Source organism: Crocuta crocuta, unplaced genomic scaffold (genome assembly GCF_008692635.1).
Source record: "Crocuta crocuta isolate KB4526 unplaced genomic scaffold, BGI_CrCroc_1.0 scaffold127, whole genome shotgun sequence".
NCBI lineage: Eukaryota > Metazoa > Chordata > Mammalia > Carnivora > Hyaenidae > Crocuta > Crocuta crocuta.
The window spans coordinates 7,161,592-7,179,080 of record NW_027532008.1 but is presented as its reverse complement, the minus strand read 5'-3'; the positions used below and the strand labels follow the sequence as shown (position 1 = coordinate 7,179,080).

Here is a 17,489-nt window from a genome sequence, read left to right as displayed (position 1 = left end):
TTTTAACGTTTATTTTTGAAAGAGGAAGAAAGAGTGGGAGATGGGCAGAGAGAGAGGGAGACACAGAATTCAAAGTGGGGTCCAGGCTCTTGAGCTGTCAGCACAGAGCCCAATGCAGGGCTCGAACTCAAGGACCAGGAGATCATGACCGGAGCCAAAGTCATATGCTTAACCAACTGAGCCACCCAGGCGCCCAGCCCTGGCTCCTGCATTTCTAATGCAGCCTCCCAGTGCTGCTGATGGGTACATGGCCACACTGAGTTGCACTGGTCAGGGCAGGAGGAGACAGCTGCTGGGCTGAGAACAGCCGCCTGCAGCATCACAGGCTCCTGCTGGGCCCAGCTCGCTCCCACCCTGGGCAGAGTTCTTAGAGCAGCCACTGCAGAGACTGGGTCATACTGAAAGATCTCGGAAAGGCTGTTACCATTGCATAAGGGGAAAAGACTTGAGTAACACATTTTAAAACTGTTTTTAACAGCAAAATGGGAAAAAGAGATCTGATTTCTAGGGGCTGCAGACATGTTTGTCAGTCCCTAGAAAGAACCTTTTCTGGCTGAATGGCTTCTTTGTGGAGAAAGGGGAGCTGTCCCAATGAGCACTCAGTGAACTTGTTAATAAGTCTCTACCTCGGGAAAGAGGAAGTTGCTCGGTGTATTAATACACTGATACTCCAGCTTCCTATTTTTTTGGAGCAAAATAAAAGACTGGGATCTAAAACCCAATTAGCTATCCGTGACCTCAACTCTGAGTCCCTTCCCTGTGTTGACCGACCTCAGTGCAGGAACGGCTGGTGCCTGGGCTGGCTTTCAAGGGTCCTGTGTGGAGCCTGCACTCTCCCACACAGGCTCATTACACACCCCCTCTTCCTCAGGGGGCACAGACTGGAGGCATAGCCAACAGAGGGGAAAAACAAGCAAGAAGTTATAATTTGACCAAATAGCCATCTTATTCTGATAAAAAGCGCTATTCAAAAGGGCTCTGCCAAGGTTACTGGTCCTCAAATTTAAACCTGCCCCCACCCCCACCCATTATGTGGGCTTAAATGTTGGGTGGGGGTGGGGGAGCGTGGAAGGAGAAAGAAAAAAAAAAAAACGGAGGGGGGAACCACCCTATCACAAACCTAAGGCTAAAAAAGTGTTCACGAGACATACGCCGGAGTAAGCATCTTGGCCCCAAACGTGTACATACACACTGAACAGAAAACCATGAAACCAACTTGTGTTAAGTCCCGTTTTAAAACCCCTCAACATTCTTGGGGCGCCTGGGTGGCTTAGTCGGTTAAGCGTCCGACTTTTGCTTAGGTCATGATCTCGCGGTTCGTGGGTTCGAGCCCTGCGTCGGGCTCTGTGCTGACTGCCAGCTCAGAGCCTGGAGCCTGTTTCAGTCTGTGACTCCCTCTCTCTCTGACCCTCCCCTGCTCACGCTGTCTCTCTCTCTCTCTCCTAGAAGTAAATAAAACATTAAAAAAATAAAAAAATAAAACCCCTCAACATTCTTAAGAATGTTGCTTTGGTTATGTGTTAATAACAGTAATCCGGAAATAGATGAAATGACACATCCCATCCATACCTTTTGTGTTGTTTAAACAAAATGATCTAAAAACCCCTTTCTGGTCACTTCGGGAAAGATGCTTTCAAAAGAGAAGCAAGATGCAAGAAACGGTAGACTTGGGGAATGGGAAGAACACGTTTCTATAAAAACCTTGCATCATCCAAATGGTACTTCAGTCCACTTGACTCTTCTGATAAGGTGGTCAGGTTTTTCCGAAGTGCAAGATGTACTTGATTTCCCAAATTCTGAATAACAGCAAGACTGGAGGAAGGTGCTATCACAGGTAATAAACATTCGCCATCCACCCTGAAGGCATGAAAGCCAGGGCCCTGAAGCCCAAACTGAGCCCCAATCCCTCCTCACTGCAGGGAGCACACATGACTGACACCAGGAGAGAGACCACGGGGCGGAGGGCAGCGTGGGTGTGCGGGAGCCGACGCGGAGAAGAGGACGATAATGTGAAGACACTTTTCCACAATGAAGGCAAGTTTCTTCACTTTCATGCTTTATTGAAAGTAAAATATGAATCAAAGACAGGTATTGGTAAGCAGGTTATGTCTAAAGAATTACTTTTTAGTTCAGAGCAGAATGTTGTCCCATCTACTGTGATAAAATCCTTTATGGACCAATGCATCTGGTATGAAACGCGAGCAAGGAAATATAACAGAACTTTATTCCCTCCCGTGACTATAAATCTCATATGTAAACATGATTTACTGTTACTGCCACTAAACCGGCTCCAGCTTTACTTGCCCCCGCCCGCCCGCCACCCTCCCTTAAATATAAAATTTGAAACATTTCCTTCAAGTCTGATGTCCGTCAGTGCAATCTGCTTTATTTGACATAAGGCATTTGGGACAGTCACTTCGGAATAGTTTTCTGCCTTGTGGAAGAGTCATAGAATGGTTTTAATTCTTAAATCCATCTTTTCATTAATGCCCTAACATATGTCAAACGCCTCTCTTCCCTTCTGGTCATTTCTTAGAAGTCAGCAAGTATTCAAAAGATTAATGTCCAAGTAGACCAGTACCTGGGAAAAGAAAACACACGTGGAGGTACAGCTGTGAACTGAAAATGAAGACTTTCAGGCACTCCATTTGCCAAGAACGCATCATCAACAGGGAATATCCAATTAAAGGAATGAGCACCGCGGCCCCTGGACGGTGAAGTGTAAGAACAGAGCAGCAGACTCCAGGCTTTTGGCTAAACCCACGTTTCGGTTGAAAGCCACGTGTTTCCTATGCGGTATCTTCACACAAGTGAATCGCATTTTATTGATGCCTTCATTTGATGGCCATTTTTCATAAAGGAATTTTTTGCTTTGCTTTGTTTTGACCACTTCTTTGTAGTAGTCAATGTGTAGATAACAAAGCTGCCTTGAGAGGAAGGCTTTACTTAAGCCAGTAGCTTTGCTCACTCATTTGTGTAAGCAAAGGACCCCTGGTATTTGATTAAACTCACTCCATGGCAAAAAAAGAAAAATAAATAAAAATAAAAAAATCACAAGCTGCCACGGACCTCTCCAAAAGGAATCACAATGGCAACGGTTAAGTCTGTAAATATCAAAGGTCTATACTTGATGAATTAATATTATTAGTATACACAAATAATAGTGGCCATGTGACAAGACACCACTGTGTCACCATCCAGTCATAATCCAAGAAATGCCTGAAATCTAAATAGATGAATGAAACCTTTTCACTGAACTGTATACAATTCAGCAAATTCCTTTCCTCTAATTCTCATCAGTTATACACGAAATGTTTTGCTCCAAGGTGGGACTGAGAGGAGGAACAGGAAAAATAAATATAAACGCCACTAGCTAATTCCCCAACCTCTCCCCTCCCCCGCCCCCAAATGAGAAAGAGTGCAAAATGGACATCTGGTGGTAGAGGCTTTGAACACACAGGCCCTCTCTGAGGCCTGAGTGCTGAAAAAGATAATGAAGAAGGCTGAATAAAAAATGCATTAAACTAAAATTAATTTCAGTCATGAGACTATATTGAATTAAATTTTAAAATCAAATTACAGCCTTCGCTTTAAGAGAAAATTACAGTATGACTCTGACATTCATGAACAAAACATGACAAATGTGACTTACCTTTAAACCCTTCTTCTGGCATACATACTGGGAAAAAAGAGAGAGAGAAAAATTCCAACATGAAAAGACTGTTGTGACAGAAAATAATGCCTAAATTACTGCAATGCCTAAAGACAAAAAAAGTTTACAAATAACTTTTAATTACCTTACTCACCCATAATGATTACCTTTGAAATTTTGGGTGAGAATAATCAGGTGACAATCTTTCTCTTTGTTTTTATTTTCATCAAAGTCAAATAAGGTAAAACAATGGCTGTGGCTGGAGCCTACTTGTACACCNNACAAGTGGGGCGGGGGGCGGGGAGAGAGGTCTGGAGGCCTGGAGAAAACCTGTGACAGATGCCTTCGGGGGCGCTGTCTTTCCCCACCTTCCCTCCATTCCCACACTCTAGAAGGAACCACTTCTGACTCATGTAGCCTTTTCTCCAGGTCTTTCTTTCCAGATAATATGCTTATTCAGCTGACCCTTAAACAACTGGGGGTTAGGGGCACTGACCCACAGCATGGCTGAAAAACTACACAGAGCTTCACACTCCCCCCAGAACTTAACTTCTAACGGCTTACTGTTGACAGGCAGCTTCACCCAAAATAGCCATTCAACACGTATTTTGTTATATGTATTATATACTGCATTCTTACGATCAAGCTAGAAAAACAAAGGTCATTAAGAAAATCAAAGCAGAGAAAATACATTTATGTGCTGCACATACACTTTTTTTAAAAAAGCCCGTGTTGGAATGGACCGAGCACAGTTCAGACCCATGTTGTTCAAGGTCAACTGTATTGTTATTTCATAACGTTAGATAAATAGTAGCTAATAACTTCCTCTATGAAAAATAAAGATTTAGTTTGTCCACCACCTGCCCCCTAACCCATCTCCCCTCCTGACAGTGGTGTTTTTTGTTAAGTCAGTCAGTGTCCGGTATTCACATTATTTTTTACTCCATTAACAAGGGCTCACAGGTGAGCACTGAGTGTTATGTGGAAACTAACTTGACAAAAAACTATTTGTAAAAAAAAAAAAAAAGTAAAGCATTTAACAGAAAAAAAAAGCAGAAAAAAAACAAAACAAAAACAAACAAGGGCTCACAGTCGAACCTCTCAGTGTACCTTGGTCATACTTGCTGTCTGGTAGGACTTTCTGGGGTTGGTAACGACTGCATCGCATTGGCTTTTCATCTGCTCTGTGCCATCTCTAATTCAAGTGTAACCTCCTGAAGACCTGTAAGCCTCAAGATAGTCACGCATCATCTCCCCTCTTGCCGGGGGACACGCTCCGCCTGAGCTGTGCTCCCTGCTCGGACCCGGACCGGCGGGCTCGCTGCTGGCCGCAGAGCTTCTCTTCTGGGCGTCCCCGCCACTGTCTTCTAGGGCGGTTTTGCCTTGTTGGAGCCCTAGGTTTTGGTGCCACCACTGACTTTTTTCGGGGCTTGCACCCTTGCTTAAGACGAGCATACCCTTCCATAGTATCTTGGCAAACGGCATCAGAGAGAGAAATATTTGGAGGCCTCATTTGTGTTCCAAGAGCCATCAAATATGAAGAGAGAACAAAATCTAGTTGTGGAAGTCTCGACTGGAACTCGCTTTCCCTCAGAACCCTGTGGGCGCAGCTCCATCCTTCGGTCTGTCTGACCCTTCATCTTGAGAAGCAGAATCCTTTTCCTCCCGCATCTCTGCATGTTTTTAGATGCACGCGTCCCTGGAATTTCACTTACCACATTGGACCCCTGGCACGGTCATTAACTTCATGAAACCCCTTTTGTCCTCTCAAAGTTTCTTTTATAGAGTCCCTGGCTATTTGGTCTTGCTGTATTATTTAATTTTTGAGCTTTCTCATTCTTCCTGCACAGAGTGCTTCCTTCAGCTTCCTTCCTTGAGGCTGGCGACGGGCACTGTTTAGTTCCAGGCCCTCACCCCTCCTCTGTCTGGTGGTCTGAAGCTGCCCGTTTCTCCCTAGTGAAGTGTGAGGACTGGTCAGTGAATACCGGTGTGCCTCACTGAAGGGTTCCCAGGGAGATGAAGCACCTCTTTCTCGCCTTCAAAGAGCTGAGACACACGTCCTCGTTGCCCACATGAGGTGCCGGTGGGGAGGGAACAGTATGACATGACGGCCTGGGAAGGGACTGTGTGCTGTCTCACTGCCTCTCGTATAGGTTCCTATTCTCAGGCTCAGACCTCACTCCCACAGCCGGAAGTACCTAGGGTCTCCTGTGCGTCTGTCTGAGGCTCTACAAGCAGAATGAACTTGGCTTCTGGTTGACTTCTTCAATCGGCAGGCTTACCCGTATTCCGGTTTCCTCAGCTCAGCTAAATCATTACTACTCTGTTCTCAGCTTTCTGTTTGCCAAATTTTTGCACCCGCCCTTCTCTATGATCTTCGAGGAGAAAGAATGTAAGACTCCACCCTAACAACACGTAAAACTTTTTTGAAGTGAAAAGTAAAAGCATTGTAGACAGAGGCTTCACCAGGTGTAATTACCTCTCCTTCTAGCAACGGAACAAATTCCTAGAGAAAATGTGTCTTTACCTTGCATGACATCGTCCATTGCAGCATAATCTGCAATCGGTTCATCAGCCTAGAAAAACCAATGAAGACAAGTGAAAACCAGAGCAGATCCTCAGCACATGGACAGCAGGCCCACGCGTCCACCAGTGTCTTCCACAGGACACAGATACACGCGCTGTCAGCCACGTCCAGGACTAACACAGGATGCCCCTGCCTACAATGACAGGTCTACGCTCATCACCCCCAAACCACACATGGTGACATGGGTTACCTGCTCTTAAATACACCTTTTGATGTGGAAACTGATTCCCCTGAGGTTACTATGCACAAAATGAACATGAGCTAGGATGCCAGAGTGATGGTGATAGCGAGTTAGGTGGAGACCAAGTCAGACTGGTCCTCTAAAAAGTTAAGTTAGCTGAAAAAGACATTTTTGTCCCTCCTCAGCACCAGGAACAAATCACCAATTCCCTTTTCAGGACAGAAGCCAGCACTGAGGCTGATGACCAGCACAGACTCTAGCTGACCGCAGATAACATGGACTATGACAAGGGTTTTAGACCTGGGGACCTTCAGGGCTTGGCAATTCTAGGTTTTCAGAATAATTCCACAGAACCTACAGTTGAAAGAAAAGCCAAAAGGAAACAAAAGGGAAGGGCAGGCGGTAGGAATGTGTGGAGTGGTGGGTATGGACCTGCCCCTTCATCTCCAGGGCCGAACTCTCTCTCCCCAGGATGGAGTGTGACAAGCATGTATCTCACAGCTCAAATGCGTGAACAAATACAAACACGCTATCAGGTGACGCAGTGGCGTCAGGCACAGGGGGGGATGCTTCTGGCCACTGCAAAACCAAAGAGGCAAAGGGAAGAGACAAAACCCAACCCTTCGGGGAGGGTAAGGACAGGACTGGGCTCATGAGGCAGTTCAAGGACTCTCTCCTCAACGTCTCGGGACCTTGCCTTTGCAAAACACTTTCCACTGCTCCTGAATCTACTATACCCAAAGGCAATTTCCATGCCCCGGACAAAAATCCCAAGAAGTGAACCAAAAGCATTTTGACTATCGTGGCCAAGCCTCGGGTCTTACATTTGTTTCCTAGCTTGAGTGGCTGGTACTTTTGAGCCAAGAGGAAATGAGGGGATGCTTTCATAGAAGTATGGTTAAGGAATTCTGCTGACCCAGAAGTCTGGGTGGAGGCTTAATCTACATCTATCATTTTTAACAAAAATGATGAAAACCCCACAAGAACTGATGGTGTCCTGATCTCCACTCAGTCCCGCTGAGCCAGAGCGGGAGGGTCTGGAGGCCAGTTGCTATTGGCGCAGCCCGCTGACGCCCAGGGGCGACCTCAACCGCTGTCGCAGGTGGGTGCAGGGCGTCAAAGCCTTCTGGGATTCCTTAGGGAAGGAGCCATCACCCACCTTTAACAGAATCACAGATTCGGGAATGACGCCAAGGGTGCCGAGGGTGGCACAGTCATCACTTAAAATCTTTCCATCAATTGACAGATTCTGGTCGAAAGGAGCAACTGAAAACGCGTGCATGATCTGTGCCAACGTGAAAGAAAGCGGGTATGAGGCGAAAAGTACTGAGACTTACACCCTATTGGAATACATGAATACATGGATTCCTTAAACAAGCAAACAAACAAAAGAGACTATTCTTTGCAGTCAGCCCACTGGCTCCACTCCTACTGAGACTAGAATCCCAGCCGATCTGGGAACATCCTTAGGAGGCCTGGTAGAGAACAATTATACCCAGGGGCCCTTTTGTTCTGCGTCTTGCCCCCTCCCCCGCAGCGGGGGTGGGGTGGGGACCAAAGCAGCAGGTGGAGCGGGCGGGTGGCTCCTCTGGTTTTAAGGCCTGGGCAGGGACAGGACGGTCACTGTCCTCATGCCCAGCCCCACGTCCTTTTAACAATCAAGTCAAAAATTCTTCCCTAAGACCATCTTTAAATTAACCGGCAAGCCATCTTTCTGTCCTAATTTCTTGAGCAAGCCTGGACTACATAATTCAGCCCTTGGGACTGCGGTATTTTCTTAGACAGTCTCGCCTCTAGGAACCAAAATATGAACTTCTTACGGGAAGCGACCCCTTCCTAATTCTAGCCAATTGTTAAAAATTTAAGTACATTCAGGGGCCCCGGGGTGGCTCAGCTGGTTGAATGTCTGACTCTTGATTTCAGCTGAGGTTATGATACCAGGGTTGTGAGATCAAGCCCCACATCAGGCTCTGCGCTGAGCATGGAGCCTGCTTGGGGTTCTGCTCCCAACCCCACCTGTCTCCCCAACTTTCTCTCCAAATAAAAAATAATAATTTTAAAACGTTAAATACATTCAGGAAGACTACTATGCATAATACTTAAACATTTTTTCCAAGTTGACAAAAATGTCTTCTTTTTACCATTTCTGGGTAGTAATTACTAGAATTACGTGGGCAGGCAAGGAGTGGGCCTTGGACAGGAGCACACAGGTACCTTCAATGGTATGTTCTAATTTGTTACTTGGCGGGTGAATTCAAGAGTATTCATTTCATTATGCTTCATAACTTACATACTCAAGTGAATGTTTTATTACATGTATGTTTATTACCAACGTCAATGTTATGGGAAGACTTTTCTACCTTTATATGCATGCTACTCCTCTACTCTCTGAATCCGGAAAGATGAAGCAGCCCTAAGCCAGTTGTGTGTATAACATGGCCCAAGAGCTTTCTAAGACAAGAAGACCGTGACCAGAAAAATGACTCTAATAACGGCATACAGAAAATTAGAAACAAGGATAACAACACTGGATGGAATGTTAACGGAACTTCTCCTGAGAAACAGAGATGGTTCTGGGGCACCTGGGTAGCTCAGTCGGCTAAGCTTTCAACTCTTAACTTAGGCTCAGGTCATGATCTCATGATTGGTCAGTATGAGCCCTGTGTTGGGCTCTGCACTGCCATGTGGAGCCTGCTTGGGATTCTTTGTCTCGCTCCTCTCTCTCAAAATAAGTAAATAAACATTAAAAAAAAAAAGACAACACAGATAGCTCTGTGGCTGACATATACTGATATCATCAATAAACTGTCTTTGAATCAATAAGCCCATTTCTGGTAAGAAGTACTAACAGGACGCTTCTACCAGAGCCAGCCCAGCGCACAGGAACCAGGCGGAGGTAAGCAGGTTACCAAAGAGGACTCGGGAGGAAGGAAGCGGGGTTACAGTGCAGGTGTCCAGCACCAATTCAACGGGGCAACATTACAGCTGCCTGACTGCAGGGATGCCTGCTGGTAGTCCAGAGCACCCCGTGAGGTTGGACAAAGCAAACACCTCCAGACGTGAGCACCTTCACTGAGCGGCTGCTCAGGACTTTATGTGCTGAGCACACAGACAAGGACATTTGGCAACTAATGAAGGTTTTATTAAGAAGCTACCATGAATCATATGCTTTGTTCAGTGTGGGAAATACAAATGTTGAGGGAGGAACCCCAGCCCAGAGGAGCTCAGAGAGTGAGGGCATAACAACACGGTGGGGCTGGGGGCAGAAGGTACATGTGAGATCTGGGGAGCATGGAGGAAAGAAGAGTCGGTTCTACAGCTGGAGGCCAAGGCAGGTTTGCAGAAGAGGAGCTATGAAATATGAACAAGTATTTATGAGTGAGGAGAACACGCTACTTTAGAAGAAGGAATAGGCCAGTCAAGGGCATGGAGGCTGTTGGCACAGTAAAGCACAAGCCATAAAAATGCCTGCATATAATTAATAGTATATAGGTGCAGGGGTGCCTGGGTAGCCAGTGGGTCAGGCGTCTGACTTCAGCTCAGGTCACGATCTCACAGCTCGTGAGTTCGGGCCCCGTGTGGGGCTGACAGCTCGGAGCCTGGAGCCTGCTTTGAACTCTGTGTCCCTCTCTCCCCCTCTCTCTGCCCCTCCCCTATTTGCACTCTGTCTCTGTCTCTCTCAAAAATGGATAAACATTAAAAATATACATATATAGTATACAGGTACAGCATCCCTCATCTACAGAGCATATGAGGAACAACGAAAACCCTGTTCCTAAAGGGAAGCCACTCTGCGCCGCTCGCTATGGCCCAGGGGTGTGTGGCCAGAGGAAACACAGGGGCAATGGCTTCGGCTGGCAGCCATTTAACCACAGTGCCAACGTCCCCTCCTTACTAAGGCAGGCAGCATGACCCACTCAACGCGTCTGTGGGAAAAGGAAATAGAACAACACCAAACATCTTCTGCGAAGGGAGAGGCATCAATTGTGCCTCCATTTACTTTACGGTATCAGGGGTGGCTGAATTAATCATCAGTCAAGGCAAACTTCTTAAGATTTTAAGCAACAGTAAGTAAATGAGTACGTCTAGAATAAAACATTTACAATTTTACAAATGATGCCATCCTATTAACTTGGAAATGTACTCTCTCCAAGAGGAAAGGCTCCCTCAAACATAAAAAAAGGCATTACATACTGAAAAAACAAAAACAGAAACCACTCACCACCACTATCTGAGGGCCACACTCATGCCCACCACAAACCCCAATGCTGGCCAGGCTGCCAGGCAAAAGGTCACATCTAGTGGAAGCTTCAAAAGCTACCTCCACTGAGCAGCAAGGGGAAATTACATCTCACTGCCCTTTCTTTTGACTCAGGGTGGCACGGCTTCAAAGCCCGGGTGGGGGTGGGAGGAAGGACACTGCAAAGGGCCCATCAGAGAAGGGCACGTCGGGGGTTTCATCTGAACGGCGGCTGGCTTCTAACCGCTCCACTGTGCAGGTAACGTGTTCCTAAACGGAGGTGATTTCTGCTGACTTTCGATTTGTTCTTTAAAACTGGGAGTCCATAATAAAAGCAGCATAGGCTTTTTAAATGTCTTTATTCACAGGGGCTCTTTTTGTAATTTAAAGGTTTTGAATGTTCGAGGTTTACCACTGACAGGCCAAAAGTCGGTGACAGAAACAAGCTTTCTCAAATGTAAAAGGTACAATAACAGAGTAAAGACATTATGCCAACACGTTTATTTTCAGAGCCCTGGGTTCAACCAAGGGAAATGCTGTTCCCAGGACAATCTGGAACATATATAACGCCCTCAAAGGAAGCCTGTACTTTTGCCTCAATTACAATGATAAATATCAGCAGCAAGAAAAAAATGCAGAACCAGTAAACTATGCCACATGAAAGCAGCAAAGAGGGAAATTTGGTCGACTTTCTGGATATACATCAGTGTCTGAAACCGATTAGGGGCCAGTTGTTTTTTTTTTTTTTTCCCCCTCTTTCATGGGCATCTTGAACTTATCAGTCCCTCCTGCCAAAAATTTGGGACACACCACTGCCACCCTTATGTACAGTACTTTAGTATTGATAGTAAGAAATAACAAAATCATCTAGCATTTTTATAATGCCTCCAGTGCAATAGCTCAGCTGATGTGCCAAACAATGCTTGTTATTGGGGGGAGGCGGGGGGCGGAGAATGGGATGGAGAGGAAAATAATCTAAAACAAATTTTTAAAAACCCATGTGGAAAACATCAATCTATGAAGAGAGGTAACTTTAAAATTCTATCAAATAGACTTATGTGACACCAAAAATATTGTGATTAAAAAAAATTCCAGACTCATCCAAGTGAATAAACAATGAAGTAGCTGCCTTTTATTTCCCCTCCAGTTTCACAGCAGATCCGGGTAACTGGCTCCAATACTTATTAAGCGGTCAAAGGAAAACATACGGCACAATAAAGCGAGGGAACATTTATCCCCGGACAACCTCGGCGTGCAGCGCATTTGAGGGCTCTCAATCTCAATGTTCTTCATTATTGGAAAGCTACGCAGAACTTGCCCAAGTTTTCAGAATCCAAACCACTTTCACCTTCAGAGAAAGATTCTTGGCTATCTCGTGTGGCTTCTTAAAAATTTTTAAATTTATTTTTAAGTAATCTCTACACCCAACGTGGGGCTTGAACTCACAGCCTGAGATCAAGAGTTGTGTGTCCCACCAACTGAGCCAGCCAGGTACGCCAATTCTTGGCTATTTTGAAAACTTTAAGTTTTTTAAAGGAGTTATTTCAAATTAGGGGTCCTGTGGGCAATATTCTGAAATCAAAAGAAACCCTTCTCAATGGATTAATACTAGGAGGGTGGACCCTGAAAGAAAACAGAGGCGTACATAAACCTGGGGCAAAGCAGGAAGGTCCCTTCTAAGTTGACAGCGTACTTAAACAAACATTGTATTTTCCTCACCTGAATTTTCAATTCTTTTAACGTTTGATTAGCAGAAACAAGAAGTGCTTTCTCACCGCGAACTTTTCTATGTCGCATACTGCGCCGAATGACTTGCTTTTGATAGGCTACGTAGTTCTGGTGGGTTATCTTTTGCCGCTTGGTTCCTCCATTGCTCTGTAATAAAAACCCAGAACAAACAAAGCATTGAGATGATCCACTCTGTGACCCATGCTCATGAAGTTCATCAGAGAGACAAAAGCAATTTACTTATTGGTCCCTTAAACATTTGAAATTCAGGGTCAACAATGAGTAGAAACTCACCAGGCTCACATAAAATTGAAAAAGAAAAGGATGCGTGAGATATACTGGTAACTGCATGTAAGCACCAGGTGTTTTTCAAAAAATTACTATAAAAAGGACATTTAAAAGCAAAATGGTACCTTTGACCTTAAATCAGGAGCACACATGTGATAAACTAAAAAACTTTAAGATTACTAAATTTCATCCAGAAACAATCTGAATCGTAATGTTTGTATTACACGGTTTCTTTTTGAGAAGGCAAGGAAACTGAGTATAAACAGCTGAGAACTCTCAAAAGAAAAGACATTAATAATAAAGACATCAAACTCGGTTTAACTAAAAACGGGACATGCTATGCCTCTTGACAGGATCAAGAAAGAGCTCTGTCTGTGAAAGATCTTTGCGAAAATTTTTAGACCTGAATGTAATCAAACATCGAGACCCGATTTCCAATATACAAAAAATACAGAGACCAGAGAAACAAACTGAAATCAATAATGTAAGGGGCAATCAGCTGCATCAGAGATGAGGGACAATCTATAAGACATCAAAGGTCAAAGAGGAAAAGAAAGGGGGTAAGGAGGTAGGACGAGCCTTCTAGATATAATACAATGTACATCCTGACATTGTTGGTTTGAGGGGGAAATACTATTTTGCATATTTGGGACACCTGGAAAAATTTGAGTATGGGCAATAGAACACTATCTTACTTATACGCTGCTTTAAGTCTGTATATATTTTTNGAGAGAGAGAGAGAGAGAGAGAGAGAGAGAGAATACCAAGCAGTCTGACTCAGGGCTCAATCAAACAACCCTGGGATCATGACCTGAGCTGAAATCAAGAGTCAGATGCTCAACAAACTGAGCCAGCCAGGCGCCCCTGATTTAAGTATTTAGAGGTGAAAAGTCATGATGGATATGATTTACCTAAAGATAGTTCAGCAAAATATTCAGGCATACATACATATGGATACAGAATTCCTAATGTGCCAATCTTGAGGAAAAAAAATGATAGATAAGGACCAAATGTCTTCCTACAACACTCCCACAAATGCCTCATAAGAAGGCTAACAGTCAAGAGTCTTCTGTTAACCAGGCCAAGGAATGAGAGACACAAGACTCCTTAAACAAGTTTCCCCCTGCTTTAATTAAATCGGGATGAGGTAAGCCCCCAGGCCCTGGCTCCGGTCCCTGCAGCTGTCACTGAGCGTTAGCTGTGCATGAGCAGAGTGGTTCAGGGGCCACCATGGACACAGGTGCCACAGACTCATTACTGACAGAGACCCGGAGACTTACGAAGCAGATGAGGATCAGGACGCAAGCCGACAAGAGCATTGGCGCAGGGTGACACCCGCTGGCTAGGCTCCACGCACGAGGCTCAGCAATAGTCCTGAGGCTACAGACACACGGGTGGTTCTAACATTCGTTAAGAAAAAGCTAGGGGCGCCTGGGTGGCTCAGTTGGTTGAGCGTCGGACTTCAGCTCAGGCCATAATCTCGCGGTTCATGGGTTCAAGCCCCGCGTCAGGTTCTGTGCTGACAGGTCAGGGCCTGGAGCCTGTTTCAGATTCTGTATCTCCCTCTTTCCTGACCCTCCCCTGCACACGGGCTCTCTCTCTGAGAAAATAAAACATTAAAAAAAAAAAAAGTCATGTGGGGGACTCATCTGGTTAAGCATCTGACTGGCTCAGGTCATAATTTCACAGTTCGTTGGTTCGAGCCCTGCGCTGGGCTCTGTGCTGACAGCTCAGAGATGGAGCCTGCTTTGGATTCTGTATCTCCCTCACACATGTGCTCTCTGTGTTTCCCCAAAATAAGTGAACATTTACAAAAAAATTTTTTAAGTAATGTGGAAAGTGGAGTTAAAAAAAATAGGGGCACCTGGATGTCTCAGTCAGGTAAGCATCTGACTCTTGATTTTTGGATCAGGTCATAATCTCAGGGTTGCTGAGATTGAGCCCCGTGTCTGGGGCTCTGTGCTGACAGAGCAGAGCCTGCATGGGATTCTCTTTCTCTCCTTCCCTCTGCCTTCCCCTGCTCATGCGTGTACATGCTCTCTCTCTCAAAATAAATAAAAACATTAAAAAATAATAAATTAAAAGCTGATGAAACAGTTTCCTTAATCTCAACCACAGAAAGGAAAGATGAAGGTGGACCCAAATTCCCAAATTACAAAGGCTAAAAATATCTACAATGTATCCAAATTTTACTTTAGAAATACAAAACACAATCAAATAACAAATCCCTGGGCAATAAGGAAGATACATTTTTTTTAAAGTCTCTGATTTTAAATGGGTCTAAAAGCTTTTCCCAGAATTATTAAAAAAAAAAAAAAAAGAATTTAAATCCAACTATCTGACAAAAACCAGCCCACTGGTTTTAGATGGCTTTCAATTACCTAAGTGATATCCGACACTGGGTGCATTATTAACCTGAACTATAGAAAAGGTCAAAGTCAAAGGGACTGGATTGATCTAGCTTAGAGGAAAAAAAAGGGGGGATTTGTTTCTCCCCATTAAGGACAAGCAGAGATGCATCATTTCCTATTACAGGGATTTTAAACTGCAATTACAGAAGCTATCTGTGTCAACTGTAGTACATAACAAAGCAAATGTCTGAGGACCCTAAAGGTCTGAAAAAGTACGCCATTCTTATGGGACCATCTCTTTTCTAAAGGAAGGCTAAATTTTGAGGGTCAAAAATATTTAAAACATTCTAGAATATGACAATATCCAAACAAGGAGAGGGAAGACAGAAGAAAATTATAATGTATACATAAAAAAAAATTATAGCATAAAGAGCGATGTTTCCCAGCATTCTCTGTCATATTTGTAAATATGAAATCTGCAGTCATCCACAACTGAGAAGAGTAACTCCACATCCACTCTTTAGAAACTGCTGTGGTTATAACCACAATGAATAAAACTAGACATTCAGAAACGCTGGCTTCCCAAAATTCTACATCACTTGAAAATGTGAAGAGATTTCTAAATTAACTCAGGCTGAAGAGCAAAGCTTAAAACAGAAACTAAGGACAATATGCACTTACATATCTAGCTTTACAAACTCACTGACAAAATGTATCTATTTATTCAGAAAATGAGTCAGCGACAAAAGATTTGGAAAAACAAAAAAGATTTCCAACTGATTATTAAACCATACATCCAACAGACAATCATTAAAACAATACGGTACTGCCAGCCAAGCAACGAAAAGAAAATAGAGTCCGGACGGAGATGTTCGCTGCCCTCCACAAGCATGTAATTTTAATGTATCAACTAAAATGAGCAAACAGACTAGTTTGCGGGTCTCTGACTTGGAAGATGGATTGTATGAGGCAACAGAGATGGAGAAGAATTGAAGACAAACACGGTTAGGAGTGAACTGCAAAGGTAGGTCAGCCAACTCCAATCAAGAGTAATCTCAAAATCTGTCCCAAGAAACAGAGGACCCACATGGACAAAGATATGAGTAAGCACAGTATTTACAATGTCCCATCAAAATAAAAAAATCGGCATTCCTGTAAAATGTATGGGGTTGGCTATTTCTGAAGCGAAGGGGCCCATCCACTGTGGCCTGACTGAAACACAAATTGGCCTGAAAGACTGGCAGACCATGATCAGCAGGGGGTGGGGGTGCCAAATGCCCGGTACTGTTCTTGGATAGGTGTTCACAGTTAGCATTTCAGGAGATGTACCAAGGAGGGCAATCAGATGTGGATCTCTCTGTACCAGGTGGAAAATACAAGTAACATTCACCACATGGAGACCAAAATTCAAGCAAACAGGGCTTTTCTGGCTTTCTGATGGTGAAAATGTATACGGGTAGCTCCACTTTGTAACAGATTAGCAGATGCAGAGTCTAACCCCTGTATTCCTTTAGGGTTAAACATAATTTGGCTACTCTATCTTAGCACCAAAGAAAGAAAATATCTCAGCTGATACAACTAAATCGTAATCAAGGAGAAATTCCAAGCATTTCAGTTTTCTATGGAATGCCAAGGAATTCGGTAGTCTGGCTTTGTGAGAAGCTGAAACTTATCTATACCATATATCAACCATATTCCCAAGTTATTTCCTGTTCTTAATATCCTTTTCTCCAATATCACTATGAACAGGCAAAATATAAGTGGGACAGAACATCACAACAGAATACACACAAAACAGGAAACTTTAAGAGAAAAACATTAAATTCGTCACAATGAAATAAGAAAGACTAATGCTGATCTGGTCATTTTACTGACACCTTAATTAGAAACCTAGAAATCTCTTCTATAAATTCAATTACTAAGACCATAGTTGATTTTGTTTGTAGTGACGGAAACCAGGACTTAATGTTTTCATACTTAAGTATTCCATGATTAAGCAACACATGAAGATATGCATCTCGTTTTAATCTTCTTTTCCAGCTAATGATTTGATCATTATATTATATTTTAGCCAGTCTTACTTACTAGCAACAAATACATTAATCATGGAATAATACAGTTCACAGGACTTTGAGAGAAATCAGGGCCACTACTGTCTGCGACCAAAAGTGAGGAGAGAGGGCAAACAAGGGAGCTGAGAAACCAATGTCCCACGCAGGGTACAGACAAATGTCCAGGGGCAGGGAGTGGCTGCTTTCAGAAAAGCGGAAGGTAGGACAACAAAAAGCAGCTTCAACACGTACTTGATTAAAATCAGGATCTTTTTCTCCATCTGGTTTAGCTTCTTCCTTATCCTCCTCTGTTTCAGAACTACTCACATTCAGCTCTGGAACTGAATCCTTCATCACCTGAATGCAAACAGAGAGAGAGAGAGAGAGAAAAGGGGGGAAAGGGAAAGGGGG

The 17,489-nt window shown here is 44.0% G+C and overlaps 1 protein-coding gene across 5 annotated transcripts in view; it reads right to left on the bottom strand.

Moving 5' to 3' along the window:
- Nucleotides 1-2,034: 2,034 nt before the first annotated feature.
- The window catches only part of USP48 (ubiquitin specific peptidase 48), an 87,446-nt gene continuing 71,991 nt past the window's right edge, over nt 2,035-17,489 (bottom strand). For 4 of the 5 annotated variants that reach the window (XM_077775634.1, XM_077775633.1, XM_077775636.1 and 1 more), the window contains 6 exons: nt 17,331-17,435; nt 12,380-12,535; nt 7,580-7,705; nt 6,180-6,228; nt 3,653-3,679; nt 2,035-2,581 (listed from right to left, as the gene is read on the bottom strand). In XM_077775634.1, coding sequence (XP_077631760.1) covers nt 2,559-2,581; nt 3,653-3,679; nt 6,180-6,228; nt 7,580-7,705; nt 12,380-12,535; nt 17,331-17,435 — 486 coding nt within the window. In that variant the 3' untranslated portion in view covers nt 2,035-2,558. The remainder of the gene's footprint in view (nt 2,582-3,652; nt 3,680-6,179; nt 6,229-7,579; nt 7,706-12,379; nt 12,536-17,330; nt 17,436-17,489) is intronic. The other variant, XM_077775635.1, reaches the window with a different exon arrangement.